This window comes from Poecile atricapillus, chromosome 1 (genome assembly GCF_030490865.1).
Source record: "Poecile atricapillus isolate bPoeAtr1 chromosome 1, bPoeAtr1.hap1, whole genome shotgun sequence".
Classification (NCBI taxonomy): domain Eukaryota; kingdom Metazoa; phylum Chordata; class Aves; order Passeriformes; family Paridae; genus Poecile; species Poecile atricapillus.
In genome coordinates, this window is record NC_081249.1 from 164,625,290 (window position 1) to 164,637,328 (window position 12,039).

The 12,039-nt window shown below is 40.3% G+C and overlaps 2 protein-coding genes across 3 annotated transcripts in view; one reads left to right on the top strand and one right to left on the bottom strand.

Moving 5' to 3' along the window:
* Positions 1–5,136, top strand: part of PSMC1 (proteasome 26S subunit, ATPase 1) — an 8,013-nt gene extending 2,877 nt beyond the window's left edge. Inside the window, exons 6-11 of the mRNA XM_058831349.1 lie at positions 1–39; positions 953–1,049; positions 1,235–1,424; positions 2,454–2,605; positions 3,909–4,063; positions 4,837–5,136. The exon at positions 1–39 is cut by the window's left edge and continues 90 nt beyond it. Coding sequence (XP_058687332.1) covers positions 1–39; positions 953–1,049; positions 1,235–1,424; positions 2,454–2,605; positions 3,909–4,063; positions 4,837–4,971 — 768 coding nt within the window. The 3' untranslated portion in view covers positions 4,972–5,136. The remainder of the gene's footprint in view (positions 40–952; positions 1,050–1,234; positions 1,425–2,453; positions 2,606–3,908; positions 4,064–4,836) is intronic.
* A 2,818-nt stretch (positions 5,137–7,954) lies between these two features.
* Positions 7,955–12,039, bottom strand: part of NRDE2 (NRDE-2, necessary for RNA interference, domain containing) — a 48,863-nt gene continuing 44,778 nt past the window's right edge. For both annotated transcript variants that reach the window (XM_058831333.1, XM_058831324.1), the window contains 3 exons: positions 11,883–12,021; positions 9,459–9,530; positions 7,955–8,754 (listed from right to left, as the gene is read on the bottom strand). In XM_058831333.1, coding sequence (XP_058687316.1) covers positions 8,629–8,754; positions 9,459–9,530; positions 11,883–12,021 — 337 coding nt within the window. In that variant the 3' untranslated portion in view covers positions 7,955–8,628. The remainder of the gene's footprint in view (positions 8,755–9,458; positions 9,531–11,882; positions 12,022–12,039) is intronic.

Sequence of the window (12,039 nt, forward strand, 5' to 3'; positions counted from 1 at the left end):
GACATTGGTGGCCTTGACAACCAAATTCAAGAAATCAAGGTATGCAGTTTTACTCATCTACAGTTAAGTCAGCAATGTTACTGTTGTGCTAGGAGCTGAGAAGGGATACAGCAGGACTGGCTGCTGTTCCTGTAGTGGTGTCCTTTATCTTTCTGTAGTGCATTTCTTCATTAGATTTCACTAGGCAGACTCATGGACCTCATTTTAACCAGGTCACCAGAGGCTGTGTGTACAGGAACCTTTCACAGTTGCTCAGGAATCTATAGAGCCCAGAGGTCATAAAATCTCTCTAATAGCTTATTACTTTGCAACTTGTAAAGTTTCAGTTGTTGCCAGATGAGAGTTAAGTTGAACAAACTGCAGAGGTTATTTTGAGTGTGTGATGCCATCCAATCTATGGATGTAGGCTCTCAGGGCAATTGCTTGTTTTGTTTCTGCATTTGTTTGTTGTTTGGTTGAGGTGTGTTGGGTTGTTTGGTTTTTTTCCCTACCAGCAGAACTCTGCCTGAACCTTGCTAAAATTCAACCCTTTTATTCTGGGTAGGTGTCTAAAACCACAAATGCTCTTAAAATCTATGGTATCTGGTAACTCTTTCTAGAAGGTACCCTTTTGTAAAGAGTTCCCTGGCCCCAGGGTCATCCTTGGGTATCTGGGGTTCAGGAAATACAGGATTCTAAATTTGGGATGATGCATTGAGGATGGAGGAGGGGAATGTTCATTGCTGCTCTACCACACATTAGGTCAAAACAATAAGAAGATCTGTACAGGTAGAGTAATTGTCTTCCTTAGAATTGGAGACAACAGAGAACCATGCTGTTCCATGTCTGTCTTAAAAAATCAGTAAAGTTCTTTTTGCCTTCACTGCTTTCATTACTACTACATGATCCCTACAGATCTTTGCTGGAGACCACTCAGTCTTACAAAAACATGTTTGTGTTTCTTGTGCTTCAGGAGTCTGTGGAGCTTCCTCTCACCCACCCTGAATATTATGAAGAGATGGGTATAAAGCCACCCAAAGGAGTCATTCTGTATGGCCCACCTGGCACAGGTATTTTACAGTTCAGTAGCACCTGTGCTAAGATAAGACAAGTAAAATAATTTATACTTGGTCAGTATTTAAAGCATTGCCAAGTCTGTCACAAATTTCATACATCTGTTTTGTGAGGGCACTTTTTTCTTTCACTTTCCCTTCTCTGCAGACTAATTACAGTATTTCTTTCCAACTAAAAATAGGAAAAACTTTACTTGCCAAAGCAGTGGCAAACCAAACATCAGCAACCTTCCTGAGAGTGGTTGGTTCAGAGCTCATCCAGAAGTACCTGGGTGATGGCCCAAAGCTCGTGCGTGAGCTGTTCCGCGTGGCCGAGGAGCATGCCCCATCCATCGTCTTCATTGATGAGATTGATGCAATCGGTACCAAGAGGTACAGTAGCTGAGCTCCACTGCACGTGCAGGGCTTGCCAGGGGCAACAAAAGCTTGACTAGAAACACTTCTTTTGCAGCTATACTGAGACTCAGTTTCTTTGCTCTGCTACCATTTGCATAGGCTGTTTCAATGTAAGCATTTGTAACAAGTAACTCTTGAAATAACTTCTGTGAAAACACAATATATCACAGCCCTTGGTACTAAATAGACATGACCAGAGATAAGCTCTCTTCTCTTGCTACATGGCAGCATCTCTAGGAGAGAGTGTCAACACCAGAAAGAGACACTCTGTATATGGGATCCTCTAGCTCCCAAGTCCATATACAGTAGTTTGCTTTAGTGAGCTAATGGTAAAGAAGAATACTTAATATAGAATATATCCGTTTTTTGTTTGCCTCTCGAGTAGGTGGCTAAATACTTCTGCTCTAACAGTATTTTACAGAAGGTTACACAGAGTATGTCATAGACAAGCATTGCTTGTGCCACACTAAACTGTTGTTCAGCCCATATCCAATCTGTATTTCTTTGAAAATTCTGTAGGTTTGTTGGAACTGTCCAATGCAAATAGTCTTTCAAGTAGTTGGTGTTTTTTAAATTAAAAAAGTGCTCATATGTGTTTACTACATGGCCACCAGCCCAAAGTGCTTCTAGCCTGAAGTGCCAGCTGCTGCCTTGTATATGGATGTATGTGCTTTTAAGAATTAGGTTTTTTTCCTTTATTATGTTGTATTGTTAGGTGGGAAGAAAATATTTCCAAATGTATAACAAACATGGAAAAAACCTGATTTCCTTCACATGATGGCTGTTACATTCTCCAACTACAAGAACAGTTCATTGTCTCTTTACTTATCGAGACGTCACAACATGATTCTGAAAACCTATGTTTTGTTTATATGGATAAACATTATATTTTTTATTCAAATCTCTTATGGATGTTTACAAAGAAAATACCCCTCTCCCCCTTTTGTTCATGCCTTTGTGGCAGTTACTTGGTGCCTTTTCTGACTAAGCTTTTTTTTCTTAAAGGTATGACTCAAATTCAGGGGGTGAGAGAGAGATCCAGCGCACAATGTTGGAGCTGCTGAACCAGCTGGATGGGTTTGACTCTCGGGGGGATGTTAAAGTTATCATGGCTACAAACAGAATAGAAACACTGGACCCAGCCTTAATTAGACCAGGTAAGGGACTTCCCTGCTGTGTCTGCTAAAGCCATCTTTCTTGTGAAAGGACTTGTAACTTGACAAATACAGGCTGGTAAAAAGACTGCAAGTTCTTATTCACCATCTCATCTATGCTGGTGCATCTGTTGAAATCAGGAACCATTCACAAACTTCTAAATAGAAAAAAAATCTTTGGAAGAGAAGAAATTTGTTAATTCCTTTACATATACATAAACAGTTTGAATATTTTTCCTTTCTATTAAGATGGCACAGCCATTTTAAGTAATTGTTAAGCAAGCTGTGTGCAGCAGCAGCAGCACACCTTTAGCAGCTGGGGAAGGCAGGGCAGCACCACCTGTGTTTTGGGGGTGAGATCCAGGCATTACCAGCGACAGCCTGGATCCTGGTGCAAGGAGAGCAGGGCTCCTTACTGACCTGGCACACTCCTGCCACTTGGGGCATGAGTAAGGGACACATGCTGGGCTTGAGCAAGCACAGGTAGTATTTTTAAAAGGCCACTGAAAATGTACCAAAGCATAGTATGTCTGTGGTGTCTGTTAAACTGGACAGTAGAAAACAACACAAAGATAAAAGGAATAAGCTGAAATACCTCCACTGTATGTATTTGGTCTGCTTTTGTCATCATTTAGCTTTTGACCCTTCAGCTCAAACCCCCCTCAGTACTGTTAAGTACAGAGGAGATAATACTATGCCAGAATTGGAGTCTGACCTTTCTTTCTACTCCAGACATGATTGATTGTGGCAGGAAGAACCACGGAACTGTTTGGGTAGGAAAGAACCTTTCAGGTCATTGAGTCCAACCATTAAGCTAACATGGCCAAGTCCACCACTAAACCACATCCTCAAGTGCCACTTCTACACCTCTTCTGAGTACTTCCAGGGATGGTGACTTCACCACTTCCCTGGGCAACCTGTTCCAATACTTGACAACTCTTTCCATGAAGAATTTTTTTCCTAATATCCATTCTAAACCACCCCATGTGAACTTTAGGCCATTTTCTCTTGACCTGTTACCTGGGTGAAGAGACCAACCCTCACCTGGCTACAGCCTCCTTTCAGGCAGTTGTAGAGGGTGATATGGCATCCCTGCACCTCCTTTTCTCCAGACTAAACACCCCCAGATGTTCTTCAGATGTTCCTCATAGGGCTTGTGCTCCAGACCCTTCACCAGCTTCATTGCTCTTCTCTGGACATGATTCAGCTTGAAGAGTTACTGTCAGTCAAACTCTTCAGATGTTCTTCCTGCTGTTTCCAAAAGCTGCATGCAAAAAACCCAAGACTGAATTTTTCTTTTGCACAGGACGTATTGATAGGAAAATAGAGTTCCCTCTACCTGATGAAAAGACAAAGAAACGAATCTTTCAGATTCACACAAGCAGGATGACATTGGCAGATGACGTGACTTTGGATGAACTGATAATGGCAAAAGATGATCTCAGTGGTGCGGATATTAAGGTCAGTGTACATCACCATTGGTTATACTTGAAAGCAAAAATCAAATCTCATTTTTGTTACATCCAGAACTATTGTCATTTGACCTGTTTGACAATTTTTTTCACTTACATCACCAAGGGACAGTGGGGTGGTTTAAAATACCTTTTATGGGTGCCAGGTACTCTGCTTTACAAATGAGAAATTATCAAAATCCTAATTGTGATGCAGCCTGTTTTGATAAGAGTATGTACCTGTGTTACCTGAATGTGATATTTTAAGGTAGCAAAGTAGACACTAAAAGGAGACTGGAATCTTGTTCAAGGTATCTTAAACATTCCTCAAGAGAGTACAGGATCAGTAGCATTTTTAGGGACTATGTTGCAAGGCAGATAAAAATGTGTATTGGAAAGCTTCAGCCATACCGTCTGCTTTTTTAAAGCAGATAGAGCCCTTGCTACAGTTACCACAGTCATGAGCTTAAACCAAGGTGACACATTTGTCACCTCCCTGCAGAAGGATCACAAAACTGGGTATGTCTGTCCTTGCAGGAGGGAAATTACTGTTGTTACAAAGCTGGAAAGTGTAACTCTTGACTGCTGTCTTTTTGGACACACTCATCTGGCTTTATCTAGCCTCCTTCAGTGCTACAGAACAGTATAAACTTAAGAATGTAGATTTTGTTAACAGTTCTCACTTCTACTGTTACTGGAGCAGTAGAAAGATGCAGCTGCCTTTGAGGGTGATTTGAAGGGGTTGCACAGAAAGTGTAACTGTTCTTGCTTCCTGTGTTGCAGGCAATTTGTACAGAAGCTGGATTGATGGCTTTGAGGGAACGGAGAATGAAAGTAACAAATGAAGATTTCAAAAAGTCTAAAGAGAACGTTCTCTATAAAAAGCAAGAGGGAACCCCTGAGGGACTGTATCTTTAATTCACCTGTCTCTTTGGGAACTATACAGAACTTTCTGTGTTGATGAGAGTCTTGTGTAAAACCACACAGCTAGTTCTCATTCGTGAGCAGGTTAAAGCTGGTGGGTTGTGGGTTTTCAGCCAGTGTAACTCTTTACTTCCCAATAAAACATTTATTTGAACTGTTTTGGTGGCAAAGCCCTACTGTTTACATGGAACTGTCTGTTGCACTCTCTGACTTTGAAGAAAAAGTGCTGGTGAGCCAAGTGCTTGTCTCAGTGACCCACAGCACGTGGGCAGGGAGCAGTGCAGGTGCCCCAACTCAGTCCTTTTTAGGCATGGCAGGCTCTTACAACTATTCTAGCATGTCCATTGTTCTTGATTACCTTCTTACATCTTTTTTAAGTGGCTAAGTAGGACAAGTGTCACTTTTGAGTAACCTCAGTGTCATCAGTCATTTATACATGAAAATTAATGACAAGTATGCAACCCCAAGTAACACTGAGATATGCTTTAAAGGTACCCATCTCTAGCACTTGCAGTTTATAAGAGAGCAAGATGGATGCTCATAAGTAATCTTACCTTAAACATCTAAACCTGTTTGGATAGGGTGCTTGTAAGATTAGTTTATAAATTTGTTTTTCCCACAAGGGTTTCAGTTCATTGGATAAACATCCAAGCCAGAGAATGTCTCTGAGAAGAACACAGTAAGAACAGGTTCAAGGGCTCCATGCTGCCCATGGCAGGATGTGCATGCTTGTAAGGCACCAGGCCCAGTGCTAGAGGAGCAGGGTCTGGCATGCAGCAGAAGTGGAAGAGAAATTCTAACTACATGTCCCATGCCTGGTGCTCTACAGCAGAACCTTGAATTCTTCCCCTCGACACAATTCTGTTGCCTACAGCTCCATTCCCACGGGGGCTAGATGTCTGCTGGCTCAGCTGTAGCCATGCATATACTACTTAGGAAGTATCCTGTGTAGGACACTTCAGTGAAGGGCTTGTTAAGTTCTAAGTAATTCATTCCCAGATGTTGTACATGTGATCTTTAAGGTTTATATAAAGTTCCACATGCAAACCAGTTACGCAATATGCAGTCTTTGTTCTGGGAACTTTCTGTGGGAGCAAATGTGGGCCAGTAACAGACGGTGGAGAGTTACACCCAGACCAATGCCTTTGCTCACTGCCAGTGCTCCAACAATGGCAGCAGCAGGGCCAAGAGATTTTATTTTTCTATGTAAAAATTATGTGGCTCATTGTTAAAAATGAACCCTACAGATGAATGGAGTCCTTTATTTAATCTGGATGACAGAAATCCTGAAATAGAATTGTTTTTCATCTGGAGCTAGAAAAACAACTTTTATTACCCATTCTTACGAACCTTAAGAGATCTGTCTCCTTGGAAAGGTCACAAAAAGCTAGGGACTATAGCACTTTCTAATCATGGCAGTTGATCTCACTGTTGCTTGAGGGGCTGAAGAGCTTTATAACATGTGTGGCAAGCAAGGCACTTTTTATTTGGGACATGGCTGTTACTACTGGCTCAAAGCAACAGCCACAAAGAGATGGGTTCAGCTCCCTGAAGAACAGCTGCATTGCATTAAATGAACCCAAGGACTCCATTCTAGTACCCTATCTGCCATCACAGGAACTGAAAAAGACGTTTGAAAATTCAGTTCTTGGCTTTTACAGCAGAATTTAACTGCTGCCACTTCTGCCAGAGTTTCTGAATTTGACAATCAAGACAAAAGTAATAAATACCAGGAGAAAGTGAACAGCAAGTATATTCCCCACAAGAACAGGAAAGCTACTGGGGTCTGAATTAAAAGACAGGAATTGTTCTGGGAAGCCTCTGATCATCAGGAGGAAGGAAGCAGTCCAAGCAGTGCTTTGGGAGAAACTGCAAAGGAAAGGACTTGGGACAGGATGCATGGAAGAACAGAAAAGTGACAGATACAGAAGTCATTGCTGCCATCACTGAAGTTTTCAAATGTGACTGCAGAGAGAGCTTGTGAATCTCATCTAGGCTCCCCGTCCTACAAAAGGTTGGACCAGATGATCTTTCAAAGTCCCTCTCAACCTGGGTTCTTCTGTGACTAAGCAGGAGCACAATCAAGCTCCTCCCCTTCCCATGGCCCTTTCAGGGCTTTAGAGGAAATGGCATTCTGCTGTGATGGGAAAGTATTAACAAACAGGCATAATTTGTCATGTTACTGTTCAGGGTACAGAGTAACTTCAACCTCCAATTCAGGAGCTCTGTCATCTTTGTAGAAAGTAAAGATTTAAAAAATAAACGATATTTTTCACAAAGATGAATTGATTACTGCAAAACCAGCATCACTTGCAACTACATTAATTTTATAAGGCTCTTCAGAAGTGCTGTAATGGCATTTGAAATTATACATATTCTCTGCAGTATTTAAAATAATTTTAGAGAGGAATAAATAAAATGCAGCCTGAACTAAGGTGTATTCTGTCTTGTATGATGGTGGCAAACTTGAGCCAGAAGTTGTACATCTTGGTCCAGACATAGTTTCATGTGTAATAGGATCTCACCAGCTGGATGATCCCAATTGCTTTAGTGCTGCTCAGTGACAACAAGTTTTCTCATGAAAAATGTCTGAAGCAGTTTTGGGTATTCAGTGGCTGCAGGTATACTTGTTTCAAATGAAAATCCAGTTTCTGCGTCCTTGGGTCTCAGGAGCAGGGATGCTAAACAATCCTTTCCATGTTTCAGCATGTTCCGTGTTACGAAATATATAACCTTACTGTATCTTTAAATTATTACCATATTTCATATTACTTCTGTAGGAGCTTGCTAAAAGTCTCCTGGAATATAAGCTGCTTTTTAAATAATTACAGAAGACTATGCCTTCTTGATGAGAACCAAATACAGATCAAACATCTACTTTTCTTACAACAATTGCCTGGATTTGATTCAAAGCAAGTAATCAGTTACAGAAATTTGTTTAAAAGTGAGCTGCTTAGAGATGCATTATGGACACGTGTTCATTTTTAATACACTCAAAGTTCTATTAATAAATAAAAAACAAGTTACTTTTGAATTTTCAAATATTCAGGTATATTTTTCAGAAAAAAATATATTAAAATGGTCATCTGTCAAAGCATACCAAAATAGGTGCCTGCTCAAACAAAAATTTAGCTTTTACTCACAGTATATATACAGATGTAATAGCTCTGACTTGGCAGTTACATATACACAGGCATACCATGCTGAAGGAAATTACTGAAGTCTGCCAACTGGAGGACAGTGGAGCATCCATTTGGCAGATGTTTATTTCCTGTGCTGCTCACCAAGCCATAGTTGGCATGTACTGAACCTCTTCTGAGCCCCAGGAATGTAATTTCAAACAATAGAATAAGAAATGCAGGCAACTTCCAACAGGAGGCTATTTAAAGAGGGTATGCTTCTGTGGGAGCCAGCAATACTTCAGAGAAATGGATCCATTATTGTGGGCAAAATGCAGTCCTTGATTCCAGAACACTTGCAGGTAGTAGAACTCCATTTTGATAGGAACTTATATAAAGATTTAACAACAACAAAAAAGTATCAAGTACATAGTACCCAAGTCCCAACAGAGTTCTGTATGAAAAGAGATGGATCTTATTGTCAGCTTTGGAAGCAGCTTCTGTACTTCCTCCACTCCACTCCAATCTTCTTTTAAATCTCTAGTAGTAGATCCAGCTCTTCCACAGGTACCCGCACTCTCAATTCTTTTTCAGTCATTAGATCAAGCGTCTCTTGCAGATCATCAGGGAAATACTCTACTGCATCCATATAGAGTACCTGGAAAGACAGTAAGAACATTTTCTGTGCTACCTTTCTAGCAAGAAACACAGTATAAAGAAGTAAATAGACAGCAACAACTCTGTAGCAAGTACCTAAGAGATACCATGTATTCTTTAAAGTAATGCAAACAGAATTAGTACTCCTACAGTGACAGCCAAGTAGATGTTTAATCAAGCCTTTTCCAAATCTTACTGAGTAACTTTATTCAAAAAGATAAAATGGACGTCAAGAGGCACTGGAGCATTTGCAGCATATGCAGACACTACCTGAGGAGTTGCAGGTTCTCCTCAATAATTTTTATATATTATTACATAAATAAATTCTTATTTGGTTATGTATTTCCAAACATACATAACCAAATAAGAATTTAGTTCTTATTTAGTTCAAATAAGAATTTAGTTCTGCCGTGCTCATGATAAAAATCTGAAAGACTCAATCATTTCTAGATCACACAGGATTTTTTACTGCCGTGCCTCAACACAGCACCCTTCTGTCCTGAAACAACAATAGCACTATTGACCATGTTTTCATTTATGATGCATCTCTTATTTGCAGAAAATCTAACATTACTTCTCAGACACCTCTCCTTTCATTTGCATATAACTCCTTACAACAGCTACTAAAGACTAACTTTTCTTTTTCAAATATGGAACTTCAAAAATTAAAGTATGATGACAAGTTTACCTGTTTTCTGTGCTTACCTTTGCCCAAGGACAGTTTTGAAGGGCTTTATAAAATAATCCTTTACTTTTTTCTTTTTTTCCTAGTGAAGTCTGTGTGATAAAAAAACATTCACACTTCAGTGCAGTAATAGCTGAAATACTGAAACAATTACATCTGAGACAAAGAAACGATTTCTGAAAAGCTCAATGTCCTTCTGCTGAGAAATCCTTTCTATTATGCATTATGGTAGCTATGTGAATTGCCAGGTTACACTCTTCAGATGTCTTAAAGGAGTTTCAGGGCTTTACTTGTAAGACAAGTAAGAGAACAAGGACTCTCGGCTATTCAAAGGAACCTGGACAGACCAAGAGCACTCCTTTTGATTTTGTATCAGCTGCAAACTTGCTGATGTTTGCATCAGGGCTGTCATCATCCTGATCATTATCGAAGATGTTAAAGAACACTGGTCCCAGTATCAATCCCTTGGGTGCAGCACCAGTGGCTGGCCTGCAGCAGGAGTTCATGCTGCTGACTACAAGCCTTGGAGCCTGGCAGTTCAGCCATATTCCAGCCCACATCCCTGTCCACTTACCTAAGCCATGTTTCATCAGCAAAGAGAAAACAGAGATCTACAGAACTTAGGGAAATACTGAACAGCCACAACTTCTTCTATGACTGTATATGAAAATTTTAATGTTTCTAATTGATTTTGCTTATCTAAGCAATGTTGTTCCAAGCTATTACTGTAACAGTATTTTCCTCCATCTTATCAGCATATAGTAAATACTCCTTGTTCTTGTGAAAAAGGTATCTTCCAAAAACTAAGCACTTGGGATAAAATACATAATGGGTGATCTTTAGCATTTGTGCATACTGCAGTGTCACTATTAGTTTGTAAAGAAAAACAGTAATTCAGTTGTACATTCCTACATACAAAATTGTATAAAATATTTACAAGGATGTATTTGCGTAGAAATGGTCACAATTAACAATCCCACACAAGAGATCTTCTCAAACACAAAACAATCTCTCCTTCCCTGCCTCCTCTCTATTTCACAGCCTTCTGACTGCTGACCCCCCTCTGACAACTCATTACACCAGGGGACATGAACAGAAGTTTCTCAATTACTTTAGTGTTTTCATCTTCCATACTGTACTTTGGAGAAGCAAGAAAGCCAAGATGGCAAAGCTGACTATATGAAGTTGATTTTATTTATGTACTTCCTTGGGGAACTATGGAAGAAACAAACATTACTGCTTTTTAGCATTAAACTGCAGTGCCAGTTAACATAACTTTTATATGCAGCTTTTAAGACTCAAAAGACTGTCAAAATTGAAGTTATAGAAGCTACAGCTATGTTTTGCCTACCATGCATTTATTTTGCATATGACCTGCACCTCAAGTGTTGAGGGAGCTGGCAGATGTCACTGAGAGGTCACTCTTGACAATCTTTGATTGATCACAGCAACTGGGAGAAGGACCCAAAGACTGAAGGAAGTAAAACACCACTTCTGCTTTCAAGAAGGGAAAGATGTACCCAGTGAACTACAGGCTGATTGGCCTCACCTTGTACCTTGGGAAGGTGACAGAGCAGCTAACCCTGAAAACCATTTCCAGGCATGTGAGTGAAAAAGAAAATCAGCAGCAGACAGTATGAATTCACTAAAAGTCACGACTGACCAACTCAGTAAACTGCCATGATGAAATGACTGGCCTGGTGGATAAGGGGAGACCAGTGGACATTGTCTATCTGGACTTCAGTAAGGCCTTTGATACTGTCTCCTGTAAGAGCCTCCTAAATAAGCAGTTGACAAAAGAATTGGATGCACAGACAGTGAGAAAACTGTTTCAAAGTCTGGGCCCAGAGGTTGGTGATCTGTGGAACAAGTCTAGTTACAGGTCAGTGACAAGCAGTACCCCTGGGGACACTACTGGGACCAACCTCATCTAACACCTTTGTTAATGATCTGGCTAATGGTGCAGAGCACACCCTCAGCAAGCCTGCAGAGCACACAAAAGTGAGAGGAGGCTGATACACACAGGGTCATGTTGCCATCCAAAGAGATCACAACAGGATGAAGAAATCAGCTGACAGGAACCTTTAGGTTCAACAGGAAGTGCAAATTCCTGCATCAATATATGCTGGGGTCTACTCCACTGGAAAGCAGCTTGACATCTTTGGCATCTTATGACATACTTTTTATCTATGTAAGATGACAAGACACAATGTCTGCATCTATATTAAGACTACACTGTCAGAAGCTATTACTCCTAATCCGTGTGAATTACCTTTTCCTTAATGTTCCCAACAAAAAGGAGCAGTACAAGTCAAATATATCACCTTGCAAATCAAAGAGGCATAGCAGCATTTAGTATTCATTTTTCTAAGCAGTATTCCAGCTGTGTTTAAAGGAATTCCAAATGTGGTAAAACAAAACAAAACAGATACTCTTCTTCTTACCATAAATTTCAAATACATTCTCCATAGCAGTGGACAATGAGTACCATTTTCACTCTGAACTGCATGTTCAAATAGAGCTACAATCCGATTTGTTAATCCAGTTTCAGGAATAGTGCAGTGTATTTCACCAACATCTGCCCTGAAACATAGAGGAGAA